General features: G+C 40.7%; 1 protein-coding gene across 1 annotated transcript; it reads left to right on the plus strand.

The window, feature by feature from the left end:
• The first annotated feature begins 7943 nt into the window (after nt 1-7943).
• LOC127441886 (alpha-amylase-like) lies at nt 7944-10807 on the plus strand. Its single transcript, XM_051699430.1, has 10 exons — nt 7944-8150; nt 8250-8396; nt 8508-8705; nt 8791-9021; nt 9121-9254; nt 9365-9487; nt 9602-9701; nt 9793-9914; nt 10023-10148; nt 10552-10807. Exons 1-10 carry the CDS (start codon nt 7947-7949, stop codon nt 10739-10741), a joined length of 1575 nt encoding a protein of 524 aa, XP_051555390.1. The 5' UTR covers nt 7944-7946; the 3' UTR covers nt 10742-10807.
• The last annotated feature ends 13808 nt before the right edge of the window (nt 10808-24615 follow it).

Below are 24615 nucleotides of genomic sequence, written 5' to 3' on the forward strand. Positions count from 1 at the left end.
AGTTTATTAAATTTTAATTTTTATAGTTGTTTTGGGGTTTGAGGGTTCACTGACATTACATCATCATGGCAACAAAGTTGTAAAATTGGCTTTACACAGAAAATGTTAGTAAGTGATTTTATAACACTAAAATAATGTTAACACACATATTGTTAATGCCTTGTGGATATACTTTTGAAATAGGAAATATTTTAACATTTACGGATTGGTCCCATTGACTTCCATTGTAAGTGCCTCACTGTAACCCAGATTTCTTTTTTTTTTTTTTTTTTTTTTTATTTCTTTTTTTAAGAAGATGAGGGGCAAGTCAAAATAGATTTTTGTGGTAATCAATATCATGCCACAAATTCTGTTGATTGAGCTTAACTTGTATTGAACCCGGAATATTCCTTTAAGTCATTATTCACTATAAATCTTTACATTCACAATTACCTTGGCATGTTCATGAGAAAATGTCTAGGTTACTGTTGTAACCCCCGTTCCCTGATGGAGGGAACGAGACATTGTGTCAATGTAGTGACACTAGGAGTCACTCTTGGGAGCCCCAAACACCTCTGATGTTTGAGAAAAGGCCAATGAAAATGTGCATACCACTCCCCCGGACATACGTGTATAAAAGGAGCTGGTGCGCACCCACTCATTCAGGTTTATGCTGAGGAGCCGAGACAGAGTTCCGGCGATCACAGTGGGTAGATCAGTGTTGTGGCAGGAGGGACACAACATCTCGTTCCCTCCATCAGGGAATGGGGATTACAACAGTAACCTAGATGTTCCCTATCTGTCACTCACTCGACGTTGTGTTGATGTAGTGACACTAGGGGTCCCTATACGAAACACCACAACCAGCTGAACTGTGTTACGTGGATCGGCAGTGCAGGTGCAGGCAGGCCACTGCGTGCTAAGTAACAAGTGCACCGGCCCCATTGTAACCTTCCCAACGCCGTATGGACCCTTGCCCCCCGAAAGCATAAAAGGGGGGTCAGATGTGCCCACAATGGGAACAGGCCGCACCAGCTGGTTCGGCCTTTTCTCTTCTTTCTTCTCCCGGAGAAAGAACTCGCTTGATTCCAGCTGAGGTCAAACGTATTCGTGTCGGGGTAGGTGTCTGTGGAAAAAGACACCGCAGATACCACACCCTGCCCGAAGGGGAGGTAATTGTGTGGAAATACATCACATGGGCTTACTGATTCTTTATCGGCAGTATCGCATGTGGAGGAAGTCCCCGTGGTAGGTCCTACCCGGAGGGGACGGAGCTCTACAAGCATGGCGACCAGTGGCAGGGGGAGACACGGGTCTACCGTCAGGGAGACCATACTGTGGAAGATTACGTCATATGGGGTTACTGACAGGGAACCAACGCATATGGAGCACCTATCCCAGTACAGGAGCTGACCTGAATAGGGCATACTGACACAAGTACTGGGCCTGGCGTCGAATTCTTCTGCCGAATTTGCTTGCCGCAGATGCTAAGGGAGGAATCCAGGGTTCACCGATCCCAGGAACTCACGTGGATGAAAGAGTGCACGTCTTCCCCTGGGGAATTGTGTGCCAGTGGTACCCCCGGCCAGCTGCACCTGTTTGTACCTACCAACACATGGGACAAAACTGGCTCAACCCGGAGATTATAAAATCTCGTGAAGGTATTGGGTGTTGCTCGGCCCGCTGCTCTACAGATGTCTGTTAGAGAGGCACCATTGGCCAAGGCCCAGGAGGCGGCTACGCTCCTGGTAGAGTGCGCTCATAGTCCCAAAGAGGACAGCGCACCCTGGGCCTGGTATGCCAATGCGATGGCGTCCACAATGCAGTGGGCAATCCTCTGTTTGGAGACAGTGTTCCCCTTCTGATGTCCCCCGAAACAGACAAAGAGCTGCTCGGAACGTCTAAAGCTCTCCGTGCGGTCCAAATTGATACACAAAACACGTACCGGACACAACAATGACAAGGCTGGGTCTGCTTCCTCCCGGGGCAGCGCTTGCAGGTTCACCACCTGATCTTTAAAGGGGTTAGTGGGAACCTTGGGCACATAGCCCGGCCGGGGTCTCAGGATCACGTGAGAGTACGCCGGACCAAACTCTAGGCACGTATTGCTGACAGAGAATGCTTGCAGGTCCCCAACCCTCTTGATGGAGGTGATCTCAGTCAGGAGAGCCATCTTCAAGGAGAGGGCTTTCAGCTCAATGGACTCTAAGGGTTCAAAAGAGGTCCCACAAGGGAACGAGGTGTGGCCTAGGAGGATTCAACCTCCTGGCGCCTCTAAGGAACCTGATGATCAGGTCGTGCTTCTCTAAATACTTACCATCCACAGCATCGTGGTGTGCCGCTATAGCGGCTACATACACCTTCAAGATGGAGGGGGACAACTGCACCTTGAACCTCTCCTGCAGGAAGGAAAGCACCAACCTGAGTGCACAACTCTGTGGGTCTTCACCTCGAGAAGAACACCAATTCGCAAATAGGCGCCACTTCTAGGCGTACAGTCGCCTTGTAGAGGGGGCCCTGACCTGAGTGATAGTGTCTACTACCATGGGTGGTAGGCCACTCAGATCTTCCGTGTCCCGTCCAAGGGCCAGACGTGGAGGTTCCATAGGTCTGGTCATGGGTGCCAGATTGTGCCTCGTCCCTGAGAAAGGTGGTCCAACCTCAGGGGAATTTTCCAGGGAGGGGCTGTCGCAAGGAGCGTGAGTTTCGAGAACCAAGTCTGGGTGGGCCAGTAGGGCGCTACCAACAAGACCTGTTCCTCATTCTCCCTGACCTTGCACAACGTCTGTGCAAGTAGGCTCACTGGGGGAAATGCATATTTGTGCAGACACCGGGGCCAGCTGTGTGCCAGTGCGTCCGTGCCGATGGGAGCCTTGATCAGGGCGTACCAGAGCAGGCAATGGGAGGATTCCCGGGAGGCAAACAGGTCTACCTGTGCCTTGCTGAATCGACTCCAAATCAGCCAGACCGCCTGGGGCTGGAGCCTCCACTCTCCCCTGAGCATCACCTTCCATGACAGCGTGTCCACTGTGTGATTGAATTTGCCAGGGGTGTGAGTGTACCACAGCAACTTGAGCCACTGCTGGCTCCAGAGGAGGAGATGGCGGGCAAGTTGCAACATGCGGGGTGAGTGCAAACCGCCTTGGCAGTTTATATATGCTACCGTCGCCGTATTGTCCATCCAGACCAACACATGCTTGCACTGGATCAACGGCCAAAGCCTCTGCAGGGCTAGCAATACCGCGAGCAACTCGAGGCAGTTGATGTGCCAGTGCAGATGAGGGCCTGTCCAGGAACCTGCAGCTGCATGCCCATTGCAAACGGTGCCCCAGCCTGACTTGGAGGCCCCAGCCCGACTGTCGTGATGATGACTCGCCTGGAGACCTACTCTAGGGGAACCCCTGCCCATAGAAATGCCAGGTCCGTCCAAGGGCTGAACAAGCGGCGGCAGATTGGCTTGATAGCCACGGGATGCGTGCTGTGGTGCCATGCCCATCTCTGGACTTGAGTCTGAAGCCAGTGCTGAAGCGGTCTCATGTGCATCAACCCGAGGGGTGTGACTGCCGCCGAGGATGCCATATGCTCCAGGAGCCTCTGAAATTGTTTCAGTGGGACTGCTGTTCTCCCCCTGAATGCCTTCAGGCAATTCAGCACTGACTGAGCGCGCTCGTTCGTGAGACGAGCAGTTATAGCGGCCGAGTCCAACTCCATCCCGAGAAAAGGGATGCTCTGCACCGGGGCAAGCTTTCTCTTTTCCCAGTTGACCTGAAGGCCCAATCGGCTGATGTGGCTGAGCACCAGGTCCATGTGTGCACACAACAGATCTCGAGAGTGAGCTAGGATCAGCCAGATCGTCGAGATAGTTGAGGATGCAGACGCCCACTTCCCTTAGCCCGCAAGGGCTGCATCTGCGACCTTGGTGAAGATGCAAGGCAACAGGCCAAAGGGGAGGACCTTGTACTGGTATGCCGACCCTCAAAGGCAAACCAAAGGAACGGTCTGTGACAAGGCAGGATCGAGACATGAATGTACGCGTCTTTCAGGTCCACCGCCGCAAACCAATCTTGGTGCCTGATGCACGATAGAATGTGCTTCTGCATGAGCATCTTGAACGTAAGCCTGTATGGGCCTGATTCAGTGCCCGCAGGTCCAAGATCGGTCGCAACCCACTGCCTTTCTTGGGCACAATGAAGTAGAGGCTGTAGAAGCCACCCTTCATCTCGCTGGAGGGACAGCCTTCTGCAGAAGGGCCGCGACTAGGGCAACGGTGTCCTCAACACCTACCGAGGTGCTCCGCGTAACAACGACGGCCGAAGGCATCGAGTTTATGACCCAGAGAGTGAGGAAAGCATTCTTTTTGAAAATGTGGGAACACAGCCCTTCGGGCGTGCGGCAAACTCAAAAAAGGGAACCAAGGATTCTCCTTCCGGCCCTCCACCTGGGGATGGAGTGGTCTGTCTACCACCTCCAAATGTGGCGTGAGTCTCCTCACCTCCGGGTTGTCCATCTCAGGGGTTCTTAAAAGCCTTCCTAGGGTACTTGGTCATGGACCATGAGACGGGGGGCGTCAACTTCCTGTGGCGAGCTCTACACTGGGGCCGAGCCGTTGGCTCAAGCTGCGGTGGAGCTGATGTTGCCACCACAGGAGGATAGCCGTGGCGATGAGCAGACAGGGTGCGCGATCTTGAACCACGCAAGATGTGCTGAATGGCCTCAGTCTGCTGCTTTACCATCGAAAACTGCTGCGCGAAGTCTTCGACGGTGTCACCAAAAAGGCCAGCCTGGGAAATGGGGGCATCAAGGAAGCGAACCTTATCGGCATCCCTCATCTCAACCAGGTTGAGCCAAAGGTGGTGCTCCTGGACCACCAACGTGGACATCGCCTGCCCAAGAGCCCGCGCTGTGACTTCCATTGCCTGTAGGGCGAGGTCGGTCACCGAGTGAAGCTCCTGCATTACTCCCGGGTCAGGACCACCCTCATGCAGCTCTTTCAATGCCTTGGCCTGGTGAACCTGCAGGAGGGTCATGGCATGCAGAGCTGAGGTGGCCCACCCCGTGGCACTGTAAGCCTTCACTGTCAGAGACGACGTAGTCTTACAGGCCTTGGATGGGAGTCTAGGATGGTTCCACCAGGTGGCGGCGCTCTGTGGGCACAAGTGCACCGCAATCACCTGCTCTACCTGGGGAATGTCTGTGTAGCCCCTGGCCGCCACGCTGTTGAGGGTGGTGAGAGCAGCAGAACTCAAAAGCCTGGTCCAGGCAGTGATATGTGCCCGCCATGACTTCGTGAGTTCTTCATGCACCTCCAGGAAGAAAGACCCCAGGGACCAATTGTCAAGCTGCCAGAGTTCAGGGCAGGGTGGAGGGTTCCACTCTAGCCCGACGCTCGCAGCAGCCCGGGCAAGCATGGCCGTCAGCTTGGCGTCAGCCTCAGACTGGGTGACCACACTCGAAGGTGAAAGACCAGCCGAGTCCTCCTGAAGCAGCCTGCTCTCCAATGCTTCATTCGAGATCTCATCCTCCTCCTGAGTGCTGAATGAGAGGTCGAACCCGCTCTGAGGGGGGCTGCCTGACTCATCCCAGTCCATGGGGATTCACCCGGCGGAGTTACTCCCATTGAAGTCCCCAAATCGCCCCCAGTGCTAACCGTCGCATTTGCCATAATTGAAGTCCAAACCTGAATATGGAACTGTGGGGAAATCCTTGATTTCGGCATTGAAATATGATCCACAGCTTGAATGTGTACCTGCTCCACCACCTGCTCCACACAAATGGTCAACGACTGCATCCATACAGATGTAGATTCACCTACAAGAACAAACATTAGACAGTACATTGCCACAAATGTGGAAAAGCAAAAACATTCAAATTCACATGTTCTGAAATCTGTGTTCTTTATATGTTGTCATTTACAGTATAGTTGCATGTACCCCATCATAGTTGCACCTAGTGATCATGTCTCTCAGCTCATGTTCATTTCCTGATCTGGAACACAAATTGTTGCCAATAGGCTGATATATCTGCCACCAAGGATGCCAGGAGTTTGAGACAACAATGCTCTCACTTGGAGGGGAGATCGGAAATGGGAAATCAATATTTAATTGAAAAAAATTAAAGAGTTAACCTAAGGTTTCATGTAACATTATCATGAAACATAAACCCACTTATTGTTAGGGCTGAACTGAGTAAAGCTCAGCCCGAATAATGCTGCCAAGATTAGAAGCTTCATCCTTCTGTGGTTCAGAAAGCAATCTAAAACAAAATAAATAGAAAGTAAACATTTTCCCCTGACCAACCAAGAATTTTAGAAGTTCTGGATAACCACTTTGAACAGATGCAAAACATAGTCAATTTCCCACAAAATAAACTAAAAAGACAAACTTATATAAAGAATCTTATCAACATTTACATATTAAGTTATAAAACACAGTTATGCAACAATGAGCATAACTGTTCAATTTTATTTATTCATTTATTATATAAACCCTGGCCCTCAGAACTTTGATGATCAAATGACCAAATGACCAGAATAGGTTTTGTGGAACGTGTTCAAACTTGCAGAACCTGTTGAAATACTTCTACATTTGACCCCATCAAATACATCTGCACTGTGGTATAGAAGCAAGGCATACACACAATGTATATTGCTAATTGACAAGGTTTATTAAAGTTTATTAAAGAGACTTGTCTAGGATTTGTGAGAAAATACTGGAGACTGAACTTGGACTCCACCTCAAACATTTAAGACTTGACTCTATGTCAGAGACTTGTGAACATGTGAAGTCAAGTGAAGTATTGTATAAAGATCAAACTGGAATACAAATGGTATGTTACCTACATATGTACTGTATACTGTATAATATCATGGTTGGCCTGACAGGGAGTATTGTAACACTACTTTCCAATGTTCTTCTACTCTAGAGTTGATCTAGAGTAGATTGTTGATCTTGGTGGAGAGCCTAATTCAAGTGAGAGAAAACAGTAAAGTTTCATTATAAATTATATGCTTTTAGTCATTTGAAGGTAGTGTGATAAACTACACCTGTGGTTACTCTGATATGTCATCTGTGTGAACTTGAGGGCAACTGACTTCATGCATCCACTAAACATGATTTTCGGGAACAGTTTTTGTTGAAACTGACTGCAATAATGGCATGGAAAAGGGGAAGGTATTTATGAACCCCTATTCTGAGAACATCCCAAAAAGTACAAAAGTATTCAGAGTACATAAAATGACAATGTTTTTCCAAAAGACTTTCTGGTTTTTATGGCAAAATGGTATGATTTAATTGACAATTGAAGAATTTAGCAGCCCCTAGCATAGTAAGAACTCTGTTTGCCACTTGGTTAACGATTATGACTTTTTAGACAGAACAGTTTCCTGTCCTCTACCTCCCTCTGATGTCCACTTCTTAGACTGGGCCCATGCCCACTTCTTTGACCTTTCAAGGTTCTTCTTTTTTGCAGTCTAAAGCTCAATATAGACAGTTGGCAAATGGCCACATACAGTTTTATGTATATAACCAATTGTTTTAATTGTTTTTGGGTATAATACTAAATCAGCTGAACATTTCAAAAATAATTTTTGATGATATTATTAAGAGATCTGAAAATGAATTACTTATTAAAATAGTAACTGATTTTAACAATTAAGCAGTTGTTTATTTGCTTTATAATCCATATAGTGAAGTCATTATTAACAGTCATTAACTTATGGTAATTCATGCATTAACTCACATTATTGATGTAACATCTGTCCCATAACAAATTGTGTTCACATAATGAGGGTTGTGCAGCGTTTATTAGTGTTGTGGTTCAGAGATTTATGTAAGGTCTGTGAGAAGGACATAGTAAATGCCACATGTTCACTTCTCAGTCCTTGTGCTGATAACAACTGAATCACAAAACTGTTGAGGTTGCCGATTGGACAAAAACAGTTCCTCTCTATATATATTGTGCATGAACCCATGTTCACTTACCTGATTTTTCTGAGCCAGGGAAGGATGAAACTTCTAATCTTGGTAGCGCTTTTTGGGCTGAGCTTTGCTCAGTTCAACCCTAACATGAAAGATGGAAGAACTTCCATTGTCCACCTGTTTGAGTGGCGCTGGGCTGATATTGCTGCAGAGTGTGAGCGATATCTTGCACCAAATGGCTTCGCTGGAGTTCAGGTAAGCAATTTTATTAAAATGAGAATAATAAATGATTTCAAGTATCATATGAAACCACAGGTCAACTCATATTTTCTTCAATGAAATTTCCCATTTCAGATCTCCCCTCCAAGTGAGAGCATTGTTGTCACAAACCCCTGGCATCCTTGGTGGCAGAGATATCAGCCAATTGGCTACAATTTGTGTTCCAGATCAGGAAATGAAAATGAGCTGAGAGACATGATCACTAGGTGCAACAATGTTGGGGTATATGCAGCAATAAATAACAACATACAAAGAAAACTGTTTTCTGAACATGTGAATGTTCTTGCTTTTCCACACTTGTGGCAATGTACTGTCTAATCTTTGTTCTTGTAGGTGAACATTTATGTGGATGCAGTCATCAACCATATGTGTGGAGCAGGTGGTGGAGCAGGTACACACTCAAGCTGTGGATCATATTTTAATGCCAACAACAAGGATTTCCCCACAGTTCCATACTCAGGTTTGGACTTTAATGATGGAAAATGCAAAACTGGCAGTGGAAACATTGAGAACTACAATGATGTCAATCAAGTATGAGAAATTTAATTTGTTGTCTTATCAAACTATCATCTTGAACCTCCAGTGTATGCATATCTGATAACTGTATCGATGACAGGTGAGAAACTGTCGTCTGGTTGGTCTTCTGGACCTGTCTTTGGAGAAGGACTATGTGCGAGGTAAGGTGGCTGGCTTCATGAACAAGCTGATCAATATGGGTGTTGCTGGATTTAGAGTGGACGCCTGCAAGCATATGTGGCCTGGTGATCTTTCTGCTGTTTATGGCAGTCTCAATAATCTCAACACCAAATGGTTTCCCTCTGGCTCCAGGCCTTTCATCTTTCAGGAGGTATTTCCAATCATTTCTATTCAACTAATGGAAAAACATTGGTATAAAAGTGGCAAAGTCTTTAACAGAAAGTCACATTGTTATTGAGTATGTTATTAGGTTATTGATCTTGGTGGGGAGCCCATCACATCAAAAGAGTACTTTGGACTTGGAAGGGTTACTGAGTTCAAGTATGGTGCCAAGCTGGGCAATGTCATGCGCAAATGGAATGGAGAAAAACTGTCCTACCTCAAGTATGAAAGCAGAGGATTTCCTTTATAAAATAAATCTGAGACATACATTATATTAAGTGATTTGAACTTTTTCATTGTTCAATTGACAAGTGAACTACGTATTGTGTCAGGAACTGGGGTGAGGGATGGGGAATGATGCCCACTGATAAAGCCCTGGTGTTTGTTGACAATCACGATAACCAGAGAGGACATGGTGCTGGAGGTGCATCTATTGTCACATTCTGGGATGCCAGGTACTTAATCTTATTTATTATGTAAAATCTAAAATGTCCAAAGCAACATATGCTAGTCACATGAAAACTGAATTGTTGTTCTAACCTGAACACCCTGTATTCATCTTTGTCTAGACTTTACAAAATGGCTGTAGGTCTGATGTTGGCCCACCCATATGGAGTTACCAGAGTAATGTCAAGCTACCGCTGGGATCGCAACATTGTGAATGGACAGGTACTGTAGATGATCACGCTCAGTCAGAGGAAACAGATTCAAATCCAAAGAATTTTCTCTCCTCATCATTGTTTACTTTCTCATTGCCCAGGACAAAAATGACTGGATTGGACCTCCCAGCAACAGTGATGGATCCACTAAGCCCGTCCCCATCAACCCTGATTCTACCTGTGGAAATGGCTGGGTTTGTGAGCACAGATGGCGTCAGATCAAGTGAGTTCCAACAGTTTAATTGCAAAGATATGCTGACAAACTTCATAATCAGCTCAAATTATAAAGAAAGTTGAGAGTTTATAATCAAAACCCATCTTTCCTTCACAGAAACATGGTGATCTTCCGTAACGTTGTTAATGGACAGCCATTTGCTAACTGGTGGGACAACCAGAACAACCAGATTGCTTTCAGCCGTGGCAGTCGTGGGTTCATTGTCATCAACAATGATGACTGGTAAGAATTAACTTTTTAAAGACAGGTAGAACTTTATTTGGTAACACTTTACAATAAGGTTTCATTTGTTAACATTAGTGAATCCATTAGGTATCATGAACAAACAATTAAGATTATATTGTTTACATCATTTATTTATCTTTGTTAATGTTAGCTTATAAAAATACTGTTGTTCATTGCTAGTTCATGTTAGTTCACAGTGCATTAACTAATGTTAACATATACAACTTTTTATTTTGTTAGTTCATGTTAACTAATGTTAACAAATGGAACGTTATTGTAAAGTGTTACCCTTTATTTTTATTGAGAGTCCAAGACATATATTTATTAAAAGCTATATTTGCATAGTCACAGTTACTGTTAACAGCAGCTTATAATCTATAATATTAACTTTGTTCTCTAGGGATCTGGATGTGACCCTAAACACTGGCATGCCAGGAGGCACCTACTGTGATGTTATCTCTGGACAGAAAGAAAGAGGCAGATGCACTGGGAAAGAGGTGCAGGTTGGAGGAAATGGACATGCTTCATTCAGAATCAGCAACATGGAAGAAGACCCATTTATTGCCATTCATGCTGACTCAAAATTGTAAAAGTTCAACAGTATAAAAATATATTTTAAATATATTAAATATAATAAATATGCAGAAATGACCAAAGATGTTCCATGGTTATTGAGCATTGGTGAAAACCGGCCACTGGAAACTTAAAACTTGCTTAAACGTATCTGGTATCAGTTTCAGAGGTGATCAATGGGGAATGATAATAATTTATTATCATTATTATTATTATTATTATTATTATTATTAACAATAAAACAGGAGTATCAAGGACAACTGTTTATTTGACAATAAAAAAATTAAATGTTTAATTTTAAATGACAGACATCAAAAGGCAAATGTTATCTCAACACATGAATAAAGATGAGGAGACCCTTATTCATAGGAATCCATACATTATCATAATGACAAGAAGTAATTTGGACAATATTCCAGTGTATTTAAACCATAATGTTAATTTTGCAATGTGTCATTTACATTTAAAATTTAATTCTGTTATTGTGAGGAAGTGCACCAGCACCACCATGAGACAGGACAATGTTACAGACTGTGTAACACATTGTAGCTATATTGAGAAGACTTATTTTGAGGACATACAGTATATGACCAGAATACGATCACTGAAATGCTTTGTCGTCTGATTGCACAACTTTGAACTGTTAATTCAGTTTGGATATAGCTAATCAAACTAATGCATGTCTGCAATGTGCAAGTTAATGAACAGTGACTGGATTTAATTGCATTTGGATAAGGACAATGTCTACAAACTTTGTAAACACTCATCAGTTTGACATCTGGGTGTGTTTTTGGACACACACTAAAAACATCCATCAGTAAAGCATTTGTTGTGAGATGGTGGTATTTACATTGACATGTCATTAATCTTTACAAAATGAGTACAGGTCTGTCAGCGAAATCTTCTCTCATGTTGTCCCAAAAATGCTTGATAAATACATGGAATCACTGGTGGTGGTTGAGGAGATTCCCCCTATACTATGTAAAGTGCTTTGAGTGCCTAGAAAAAGCGCTATATAAATGTAAGGAATTATTAACAATTGAAAATCTCTGTGTTCCCTTCACCAACAGAGGACAGATTAAACATTATTTATAAACATGTAATACTGATCAATAGATCTATTATATTGATTTAGTAAATATGAATATAAAATTATCACATATGCCCTACAGTTTTTCTTTTACATGTCATCTGTTGGTATAGACAGATGACATGGTAGATCTTTGTAAATGTGAAACAGGGGAAGATATAAGATGGACTGAGGCACATGCGGGTGGATGGAAAGTTATCCATTACAGATGGAATCAATTTAATGATCCCGTTTCACAGTAGTCATCGGGAAATAGGCTTCGCTTTCATGGCCACTAGCAGAAAGACATGTAACCGAGGGGAACATTCTTCTCTTTCTTTCAGTATGACTGTCATTTTCTCTCTGTTTTTCTCTCTCTCTCTCTCCCTTCCATCTACATTTACATGTATTCTTTTAGCAGAGGCTTTATCTAATTCGACAAATTTGAATAAAGTGATTTGCCACGACGAGGCAATAACATGAGAAGTGCTGCAATACAAAGTTTTAAATTGCTCAGAGAAGTACAGTACAAGTAGCTTACAGGGGAAGGTGAGAGACAGTGGTGAATGAACAGAGTGTGATTTTATGTTTTATTTTTTTAAGAAGAAAGTAATTGAGTGCATTTATAGGATTGGGTCAAGTGCTCACAAAAGTAATGTGTTTTAAGATGTTCCTTGAAAATAGTTTGAGAATCAGCTGCTCGGGTGGAGTTCAGGAGGTCGTTATTCCACCAGTGAGGAACGGTGTAAGTGAAAGTCCGAGAAAGCGATTTTGTGCCTCTGTGAGATAGCGCCATGTGGAAAGTCAACTTTACCCTTAATGAGGAAATGATGAAATTGATGTTGTTTTATACAGAAGATGCCCTTGTTCATTTGCGCCAGGTTTGTTGGGGATAAGTCACTTTGTGTTGTAGCCTGTACAATTTTGTACCAGATATTTATCAGGTCAAAATTATTTATTTTAGCTTCTTTACTTTTTGTAGTGTTGTATTTATACTTTTTAACTGTAACTAGTTGTTATCATCAACAGGCTTACAACTGTGAAACAAGACAAAATCTAAAAACATCCATTTAGCAAAATGATTTAATTACTAATTGTAAAGTCGTGGTCACATTTACACTAAGTTTCCAGTTACCGTACGTTTCCACTGACGCGGAAAATCTCCACTCAGCCTTGCCCCACACGCTTGACAGCTACCGCTTTGGGGCGTGTTTGTAATATGCAAAGCAGGTGTGTTTTGTCTCTTATTGTTTTCAGAACATGAGCAATGATATAATTGTATATGTGCAAGATTACAATTGGAAAGATGCCAGCTTCATTTCCGAATGCCCACATTGTACAAACAGTGTTGATTTATTACACTTTTGCTGACCCAGCCACAATGAATTCGTGTAATCATTCTTTGAAATCTGCTTGAAGTCAGAAATAAACATGATGTGATTAAAGCATTGAATCCAGCAGGATCTCCAGCATTAAAGGCATATTTTAAAGTGCTTATGACAGACGTCGCTACTTCAGCTCTTAGTGATTGGCTGCTGCCCAGCATTTTTCATTCCTCGTTTGCATAAAGCAGAGGAATTTCATCTTTTTTGACACTCTCGACCACCCTCAATGTCGCATCACCTTGTGATGACGGGATTTTGCAACTTTGTGTGCCAAAGTTCACCAAACTTAACCTCCATACAAAATTTACGTAGGGAAATTCTTCATCACTGGAAGTCCATCAGGCGAAATTCCAGATCGGATGGATTGCCATTGAGATGACTGTAGTTTGCCCACTATATTTCGCTGTGCATAGGTAAATGTGACTGCACCTTAAGCGAAATGACTGAATAAAAAAAATAATAATAATAAAACAAAAATAAAAAAAAATAACGTACAAACTATCTCCTTTTTGTTCTGTACTTTACAGAATATGCACAATATACACTAAACCTTGACTCCAGAGATTCTTCCTCAAAACCTATGCTAATGTGCTTGCTGCTTCTATTTCATTCATCCAAATACGTCATTACACATTGAACGTTATTAACAAAATAAAAGTCTATTAACATATCACCTAAGAAACAACTGAAGTATGCAGCCTTTATGTATTGAGGTTGACGAAATCAGCACAAATTGTGATTGATTCTACATATGGCTATAATTTTTAAAGAAAAAAGGTGAACTGACATACAAACAACTCATATTCTTTCAGTTGACTAGTGAACTCCAGACCTGTTGTGAATTTTGCTCAGACAACTTAGGCCAAAAGTTGTCATGAATGCTAAAACACTGTAACCTCTTATTCTCCCTGTCTGTGCCCTGATTTTTTCATAAACATTTTGAGAGTGCAATAAGGTTTCTGCTTCTCAAATATACAGTAAGCAGAATCAAAATTGGTCAATTTGACCTGAATTCACCATATGAGAGCTGTTACCACAGTATTGTTCACCAGGAAATTGCAACAAGTTCAAAAGACCTCTAAAGTGAGCCTCCAAAATGTATAAACCCAGCAGATTCATATTTTGACAGATAAAGTGTCCTGTTTGGTCTCAAGTGGAAAGGATGTCTTGAGTGAACAGAAGCTAAGCAGATGATTCATTGGCTGTGGAATTTATTTGTTTTCAATCATGGATACATTTCACATTATGTTCAACGGTTTTGCCTTCTTTTGATCCAACTTTCTGTCTCCAGCTGGTCTCATTCCCCTTAAACTTACTGTCATAACGGTAGCCAAAAGAGGTTTCTCTCAGAAACACTGGCACCAGCACTCAGTCTGCTCCATTCTGGGACCAAAAAAAAAAAAAAAAAAAAAGAGAGAGAGAGAGAGAGAGAGAATTGCTAGGTGCGGACAACTTAGCTTTACGTAGTCTTCAATCTTTCTCACGCCATTCGTTTTGCCAGTGTTGCTGTGTCGGGTTGGTCGGGATGTTCAAAGTAACTGAGCGATGTTTTGAAAGTGCTACAGGTTCACAGTGTTTACACTTTTTGGAGAAATCAACCTACTAATAGCTGACTATGCATAAGCTGGGAAAGTATTTTAAAAGAGAGAAAACAGTCCCTCTCTAAACTGAACTTTTTATCATTCTATGTCTTGTTTGGTAGCAATCAAGAATACAGCACGACTGAACAAAATGAATGACTACAAATCACGGGGCCTGGGTAGCTCAGTGGTAAAATACGCTGGCTACTACCCCTGGAGTTCGCTAGGTTGCTAGTTTGAATCCCAGGGCATGCTGAGTGACTCCAGCCAGGTCTCCTAAGCAACCAAATTGGCCCGGTTGTTGGGAGGGTAGAGTCACATGGGGTAAACTCCTCGGATAATGTGGTTCGTTCTCGGTGGGGCGTGTGGTGAGTTGAGTGTGGTTGCCCCAGTGGATGGCGTGAAGCCTCCACACGCGCTATGTCTCCATGACAACATGCTCAACAAGCCACGTGTTAAGATGCGCGGGTTGACAGTTTCAGACGCAGAGGCAACTGGGATTCATCCTCCACCACCCAGACTGAGGTGGAGGACCTTGTGGTCACTATGTGAATTTTTTTTTAAATTAACCACAAATCAGGGGAGACATATTGGCCTTGCATAATGGCACAGGCATTAATGTTAGGGTCTGTTTCAGGTCAGGGTCAGCTAAAGGCATGATGGGACTGCCACCATATGGTACCATATCTTAGATAACTTGAACATGTGTAGTATTTTACAGCCATAACCCATGTGCACACCTACCAGATTCTGTTTTCACTTTATGTGACACTTGTGACAAACTGAACTCATTCTTTTCTGCTAAACCTACTTTGTCTTTAATCTCTCAAGTGAGCAATTACTGTAACTCATCAGCCTTTTATTTTTCTTTAAATTTAGCATATAACGTTTATCAGCATGTGTGTGTAAAAGTGAGAGAGTCTGAGAGAAAAAGAGATATAGAGGGGCCCTTGAAGATCCAGGAAGTTAACTTTGGCATGAGGCCACATACAATTTTGATGGAGGCTCTTGCAGTATTGAATTAGGAGACACAGAGATGTTAGAAGGAGGTATAGTTGGATACAGGGCATGCCTTGGCTCTGTGGTCAGACTGGGATTCCAAGTCACATTTTTTTAATTTGTTTTTATTTTTTTATAAAACTCTCTACAGTATTTACGATCTTACTGAAGAAAAAGGGATCTAGGAAACAATACATTGATGACGCAAGGAGTCTGTTGATGAAAACATGGCTGAAATGCTGTTTAATCATTAAAAACCTCATGGGAAACTGAGTCATTTCTGTCTCAACTCTTTCCACTAGGGGACACTCCACACAATAAAACATACTGTAATTCAGTGGGCTGCTTTTGTTAACATTTAAATCAAGCAATGAAAGATTCTGCTATCGCTCTTCCAAACATAAAAAAAAAAAAGAAAAAAAAGTTGGTACTCCGAATCCACGTTCGCACTGACTCATCTGGAAATGGTCACTAAGTTTGTTAACTCAACAAACTTTAGGACTTGCCAGACTCTTGGGAGGTGTTTTCTAGTGTGTGCCAAGCAATATTTTGCTTGGCACCAGAGGGCTGGTCTCTAACCCTTACTTAGATTAGCCAGACCATTTTGCATCTTTGTTGACATACTGAACCACTGCTCGCCCTGACATTATGCATTTTTTCATGACTGTAGGGTTCCTAGGCATGTTCCCAAGACTTTAGAACTAATCCGACCACATGTATTCCATCTTTATCAAGGCATTCATTGACTCACTGGCATTTCTTAGTAGTGATTGTCCATATCTGTGATTTTAAAACTAAATAAGCACAGCCTTTCCTCCAATACCATCATTAAGTGAGTGTTGTGCATATTTGAAGCAAGCTTGACAAAGCCGCAGTAGACTGGAATATGGTTGTGTGGTTTCATATACTACTGAATGAAGCTTGGCTACTTTGTGACATCATGCCACCAATTACAGTGGTTTGATTGCAGGCTGTAGAAAAAGCATGTTCAGCAGGAAAGCAGGACATTTATCAGAACTTGAAAGCTTTTTCTGAAAAGCTCTCTGTCCCTAAAGTGCATTTGAAATGGTTTATTTGCAGTGAATATTGATCATATCACATATCTTGAGCGTTTGTAACATATTTGGTGTTTTATATAGAGTACAAATTTTGCATTATGGAAGAGCATAACTTCATTAAAGGCTGGGTTTTATATCATGAATTCTGTGGACCCACCGGCGGGTCCAAAGTGGGGAGCTATATCGCAAAAAAAGTTTACGCTTAAAATGTTAAAGTCTCTGTATACAAAAGTCAGGCATATGAGGTATTATTTGAAAGCTTAGAATCTAAACTTTTCAGAGGTAACCATCATTTCTGCATTTATGTTACTTAAAATAACAAAATAAGGCCTCAAATCATTCACATTGAATATTAGCGCCCCTCAGATGTAATGAGGTAGAAATATTTGTATAGAAATAAAAGTCCTTCACATAGTACATAAATGGAAAAATCATATATCAAACGAAAGCCCTCACTCTCTGGAATGTGACTGTACAATTAATGTTGTTGCCCTAATACCACAGTTTGAAACATTTTCAAAAGAATCACAAAGTGAAATATGATTTCATGAAATACAAAAATTTCTTTTATGCTCCGATAACCGCTGCTGTAAGCCCCAAGCAGCCAAACACTGTCAGCTTTTACCTTAGGAAAAAATAAGCCATTGCTTAATTGTCTGTGAGCTTGCTTGGCTGAATAATCCAACGTTATATCTTAGATGTCCAGAACAAAATATGTCATCCAGAAGGAAAAGCATGTAAAAGAAATCATCCGAAAATATGTTTTCGACTATTGATGATAAAATGTTTTATATCATCTTTCTAATGTTTTATATCATCTCTCTAATGATACCTAGATTAAGCTTGAAGTCCACTCAGAGGCTAAAATATTCAATGAAACAATGAGGGTTGTGCTTGAACCGAAAATTAGACTTAATGTCTATGGACAATCACATCTGTGAGGGCTAAAATGTGTTAGAGCACCACCTACATTTCAGATCTGTATATTGTGATGGAATGTGATAGAGGAAAAAAAAAAATTCTAGTGCTTTCTTCCACCTAGTGGAAAAAAATAGACTTTTCAAAGTGAGGTTGAGTGAACAGAAACAGAATTACATGTTTACAAAGTTAGGACAACAACAACAACAACAAAATTCCTCCCAAAATTCTGTTTATCATGAGATTATAAAGACATTCAATATTATTTATGAATAATTGGAGTCCTTTTTTTTATGTATTTTTATTTGGGCGGTTCTCTGAATTATGAGACCAATATTTAGCAGTTTGTCCAAATTATGTGTGAATGGTGAGCTTTTAAAATGGAGTGTGAAAAATTAAGGGCGGCAGCCCAAAAATCCACCAGAGTTTAAGGAGTTTTTAAGCAATATCACACAAGCAATTGTTGTTCCGATTATCAGCATGGCTGTGGTTCGACGGTGGGCATAAGGTCACAGGTATTCACAGTGCAGAACAACGCAACAACAGCACGATTGCAAGTTTGATATTACAAATTTTTCTTGACTAACAACCGGGCGCTGTCAAGAGGATTCTAATGGACTCTTTTCACATATTTGATTTTGGAATACAAAAGTAAATGACAGCAGTTTATTATAGTTTACAGTATTTTTTATTTTTTTGTATCTATTAAGGTTTTGAGATGACAGCCGCAGAGTGTCACATGACCGCATTCTAACGGATTTTGCATTCCTTGCATTCTTTTGATATTTTGCATGCTGAAATAATTCACTCTGGGGGGCGTTCAGGGGAATTCAGATCCTACTCATGAAAAGGTTAGAAACGTCATCACAGCTGTGGTAACTCTATTTTTTTATATATATTAAAAAGTATATTGTTAAAAATTTACACTGAATAAAAGTTAGCTAGATAGACACGTAGGTCTATAGCAGACATTTAACCATGTGCGGTTTAAGATCAGTTTGAACTGCACATCACAGGATGTAGGAGACTAATAAAAATGTGTCAGCACCAGTGCTCACACGCGTCAAACACTACAATGCTCTGTTTGTGAGAGAGGAGAGAGAGACCTGACGAATGCATGCATCATCCTTTATGTGTTTAATTAAATGTATGTTTTAATCTCTGTTTTGTATCATTGTTTCATTGATAAGTATATCGCTAGCATGTGTTGAAATTGAAATGCCTATTTTTATTAATATAGCTATAATGTATGTAAAAAGTAGTAGAGCTGCTAAAGTAATTAATCATAATGTCCAAGGGTTAGTTCAGCTCTGTGTTTAAAATGCTCAAGTCCCCTTATACATAAGTCAGGCATATGTGGTACCGTATGATAGCTTAGAATCTTAACTTTTCACTGATTATCATCACTTTCTGCATTTATGCATTTACTTAAAATAACAAAATAAGTCCTTAAATCATCCATGTCTCAAATAAGCGCCACCTAGTGGTTATGTGGTTGAAATATTATTATTATTATTATTATTATTTTTTTTATTTATTTTTTTTTTGCAGTATTGCACAGTTTTATTTTTTGTGACTTTCTCCCTTTTCTCCCCAATTTGGAATGCTCAAATCCCAATGCGTTCTAAGTCCTTGTGTTGGCGAAGTGACTCACCTCAACGAATCTCAGTTGCCTCTGCGTCTGAGTATTTTATTGACTATCAATGATAAAATGTTATACAGCATCGCAAAGGGGAGGATCTCAGTTTTCTAATGACACCTAGATTGAGCTTCTAGTCCACTGAGAGGCCGAGATATTCTATGAAAAATTAGACCGTATTTTGGCAGTTAGTCCACATTATGTGTAAATGGTGAGTTTTTAAATTTGAATGTGAAAAATTGCTGGTGGCAGCCCAAAAATGCTTTAGAGTTAAAGAGGTTAATGTCGTTTAATATAAAGTATGTTAGCTCAGTTAACATATTTCATTTTACAATGCAAATTAAAACACTGGAGATCTTAAAAACTACAACAAGCTTCTGTTATTTGTCATGGTTGGATACAACAGCTCAGCAAGTAAATAATATTGGTAACTTACGTGTCAGACAAAAAAAAAAAATAAAAAAAATAAAATAGACCAGTTAGCTCTTCTATTTCCCTTCTGCAACCAAAAAATTGTTCCACAAGAAGCCAAAGCATCAAACTCTCTGTGTCACCAAGCATCACACAGACCGGATCACTTTGTATGCGAGTGGACTGGAGCAATAGCAAATTCCCATCTTTGCTGCTAGTGTCTAGAAAGCAACCTCACAGTTACCTAAAGTATCGCGAGAGCCGCATGCGACATTTGCACACTGTTTATTTGGATTCCTACAGAAGCCCTATCCCTAACCTTGACTCTACCACTAAATCTAAATCTAACCCTGAACCTAACCTTAGTAACAGTGAATGAGACTCTCACAAGGCCAAGGCTGTGGAGGTGTTACCTCCTAGACACAGCCTTCTTCACTCAAAGCGTTTTGTAATTGCTCAGCTTAAGCTCCACTCCGGGTTTTCTACTTCCAGCTCACTGCTGGCTTCATCTTGTAGCCGAGAGAAACCCTGCTCTGAGCAGTCATGGAGTGAGAGACATAATCACTTTTACACATACAACCTTTTCCAGAAAATGAACTGCAGTTTTCAGTTTAGAGGTCATGTGTGAACATGACCCATTCAGAAATACCAGTACATTTAGTTTAGCACTGGCTATTTTCTTAAATGAGAAATTGTAACTTTACCTGAAAAGTTCAGTTTTGATACTGCTGTATGTGTGAACATACAGAATTTAACGATTTGAGCATGTACGGGGTCAGAAAGTGCTGACTCAAGGCAGAGATTATTTTGTTACTCTGGAGTCAAAAAATGTCATTAAATTGGACAGATTATTCCATTTAGTTTGAGGATATAAAAAATATTTGATGATTTAGAGCCAACTACAGAGGAAATCTCAAAGCGCTCAAAGCAGAGAAGCAGCAACATCAGTGGCAGCGCTCCTGTAAATCCATGTTTGCTTACATCTGTCATGCGACTCTTAGAACGGGACCATGTCTTTTCACATGAGTTTGTGATGGGATCGTCCTGACAACAGGAGTGATCCTCAGTTGTTTAGTGTGTGATGCCCAGTTTTTGTCTGCAGCAATTTACGTACATAGTCGGTAAGTGTGTGATACCTAGTATTTTTAGATTCTGTTCATATTTTAAGTTATGTAGTGTAATTCAGCCTAAAAGTGCTTCTCTTCATCCAAGCAGATAAAAAATTGGTGGACTGATAAAAATAAGACTTCATCTCAAAGTTCATTGGAATTTTGGTGTTGTTGTGTGAATTGTAAAAAATGTTGTCTTATTGATGGTTCCCGCCTCCTCTTTGCCCACCTTACCTTGTTACAACGATGTTCTGACTTTCATGAAACCTGCGCCATGACAGACAATGCAGATACTATGACTTTCAGATAACCCCCTCAACAGGTGAGAGAAACCCCACTTCCAGCCATTCAGGAGTGAGAGAACACAGATGCAGAACACTTCCACTTCCTTTGGGCAAAATCAAGTCTCTGCTTTCCATATTGGTCTATGGTGTGTGAACAAATCAGTGTATTTTAACAAATATCTTAAATAATTATTCTTGTTCACTTTGATTCAGATTCAAGACTGGAACTTTCTGTTGTACAGTATAATATATTTATTGAATTATTGTGCATGTGAATTGTTAATGATAATATCAGTCAAATATTCTGCATAATCAAAAAGAGTAAACTTACTGCAGGTGGGCTAACAATATGAGACAATAGTAGTACAGCTTTTACAAAGACTAATATGAAAATATGTGGTGTAGGCTGGATGTTTAAACTACTTTTCAACATCTGGGAGGGCGTTTTGGATACTATAAATGACAAAAATGATAGTAAACGCATCAATGTACATTTGAGGTTGCATAATTATACTTTGTCCCAAAGGCGAACCCACCTAAAGGTAAAAAATGGTGGTGGTGTATATGGAAACAGTGACACTCCTCATGGGAAAAACTGATTCCACATGAGGGAATGTGCTCCCCCACTTTTTAACCACTTCCAGACATGCTATATAAGCCTCTTTACCCTCTCATAGTTTTTTAAATCTATAACATTCATAGTACACTTGTTTTATCAGATCCATATCTTATTTGACACTTGTCAGCAAATTGTTGGCATGGCAGCAAACCAGTTGTGCTCATGGAAATGTGTGTATATGGTTGGTCATGACTTCAGTTATTCACTTATTTTCTGATCCCTCAGAACTTCTGTTCTGATATTTTGTTGGGAGCTAGGACACTCTAAAGAGTAAACTTGGCTATTTTTGAAGGAAATTTCTATCACTGGTCAGTGTGATCAAGCAGGTTCGTTAGGCACCTGTGTTGTTTGAGTGGCAGTCCTGGCTCACTTGGTACCCTAGGCCAGGGTTTTTCAAACACTTTGGTGCCAAGGACCCCAAATATGTATGTTGCAAGGAAGGAGAGATGAACAGCTATCATATTTTTTTCATGATATGAAACTAAGTGCCAATTTACATACATTTCTTACTTTAAAAAAATGTCTGACAATAGAATAAAAATAAATAAATAAATAAAAACCGTTGGCAAATGAAGATCTAATGGATGTAAAAAGACTTAAACACATCAAGTTAAATTTAATCAGTGTGCAGTTACCATTTTTTTCTAATCTAATAAAATAAGCTAAATTCATCTCATGATTTCAGAATGAAACTTCAATAATGTCAAAATCTTTAAATGTTAAGAAATGAACTTTTTTTCTTCTGTGGACCCATAGCACTCTCTTCCACCCCACTGGACTCCAGTTTTAAAACCCCTGTAAACACCTTTTAACAACTAAATACTACATGTAAGTGTAAGATGTGTTGGTCTAGTGGTACAGGTTTCATTTAGTGTGCAAAGAGGCCAAGGTTTAAAGCTCGTACTAATACTTGTTTTTTATATTTATGAACCAATCAAACTTTCGACTGAACTTGACAGTCAGCCTTCACCATGTATTTACGTTGTTTGGAAAGGACCTGCTTTGATTATTTATTATTTTGATTATAACTTTTGTGTTCTTCAGGGAAAAAGTCAGACAAGCACTTCTGTAATCAGGTCACTGAATTAAACAAAGATGAAGACCAAATGCTTAACAGGGTGAAACAGGCATAATACCTATTTTCCTAAAATACAGAAAATGTCATGTCAAGAAAAATGTTGTCTTATTGATGGCCAGATAGGAAAATGTAACAAAGATATGTGAAAATGTCCCAAACTACTGATGCAATTGGAGCTCTGTTGATGAATGGAATGCAAAATGGAAACAAGCTTTGACCACGGTGGTAAAAAACCATAATGGAAAACCTGTGTGATTTCTTTCCAGTCAGACTGTTCCATCACGCTTTTGGAAGCAGATGCTTCAGGACAAGAAAAATGTCAGCTGATAAATTGGGAAGGACCCCAGTGGATCTCCAGCCCATTATTTAGAGATCCTCATCTCATGAGTTGCTGTGGTATCGTGCCATACAATCGTCCCAACTGTAACAGTACTCTTTTTGTGTAACATTTTATCTCTCTTTAATCATCCCCTAACATTTTTTGACACCCTCACAGTCACAGCATCATCTATTATCTGTAGTTTCTTGTAGTATCTTCTTTCATTTAGAATCACTCCAGTCTCATGACACCTTAAATATTATGAGATTTTCTTATGTCAAATATCCAACATTCCACTGTTTAATTTTTGCTGATGGACACTCTCTCTTTTCTCTTTAGTATGACCAGTCACCATTTCTTTCATCTGTCTTTCACTGAAAGTGATATGATTATGGTGTGTGTAATCTAGTGCATGTGTTTTTCCAAACCCTTGGCCAGAGCTGCCTCTTTGGTCTTCATTTTTGTTTTACAACAATAATTGGAAAGAAAATCAAACCAATATGTTCTTAATTTACGTTCTCTGGTGCAGAGAGAAAGTGACATCTTTCAGTTTCTCTAACTTTGTCTGACACAGACGAACCCCTCTGCATCTTATTACATTTCATTTAAGTAAAAACAGATGTCAAAAGTCATGTGTGAGACAGAAATGCAAGAATGTTGGCACAATTAACAATAATGGTAATTTGAAAACAAAATACAATAAATTTTGCATGGTGTTACAGATAATGTTAAAAAACAAATTTGAGGGTGAAAATGTTTTAATAATCTCTCCTACTCTGTGTAAGGGGGGGAAAAAGACCTGAAAGATCTTAAAACCCCTTGAAATGTTTAATGTTTGAATTTTGACTTTTGATAAATCTTGAGGCGAGGATTGGTTAGCACTGTGTTACTGGTCATTCTTGAACTTCCTGTTTAGTCTATAGAGGTCCCTGGAGTTGCGAGTGAATGGTATAATGTGCTTTCCAGAGCACCTAGTCTGTCTGAGAGCCTGTGGATTGCCAGTTTGTATAAATCCAATTATGTTTTTTGTACCTGGTCCATTGTTTTTTAAAAGATTTTCAATTTCTTTAATTGTAATTTTGAGCAGCCCACTTTCATATTTATCAGAAAAAACAAATAAAGCAAATTAAGATTTTATAAATTGTATAAAATCTAAAGTAGGATTTAGTTCTCCAGATGGTTCACCTCTAGACATACTTGTGGTGGTATTAATCATTTATAAAGAACTTCCCAAGTGTGAACTTTGATTCACCTTCCCCAGTGGCTTTGCCTGTATATCCGCACCTAGGAAAACAGATAAGACTGGCCAATGCTAATAAATGTAAAAAGTTACATATCAGTTACAGTCACTGATGTCAATGGTTTGACTCTATTGTAGTCAAAGTTGTTTAAACGTGTTGTGTGATCATTTTAAAATTAATAG

This window comes from Myxocyprinus asiaticus, chromosome 6 (genome assembly GCF_019703515.2).
Source record: "Myxocyprinus asiaticus isolate MX2 ecotype Aquarium Trade chromosome 6, UBuf_Myxa_2, whole genome shotgun sequence".
Taxonomy (NCBI): Eukaryota; Metazoa; Chordata; class Actinopteri; order Cypriniformes; family Catostomidae; genus Myxocyprinus; species Myxocyprinus asiaticus.

Bases quoted from the DNA above. Each gene is read 5' to 3' on its own strand.
- LOC127441886 (XM_051699430.1), top strand. From the start codon at position 7,947: ATGTTCACTTACCTGATTTTTCTGAGCCAGGGAAGGATGAAACTTCTA. The intron at 8,706-8,790 runs GTATGAGAAATT...TATCGATGACAG, and splicing joins ACTACAATGATGTCAATCAA to GTGAGAAACTGTCGTCTGGT. The intron at 9,022-9,120 runs GTATTTCCAATC...GTATGTTATTAG, and splicing joins GGCCTTTCATCTTTCAGGAG to GTTATTGATCTTGGTGGGGA.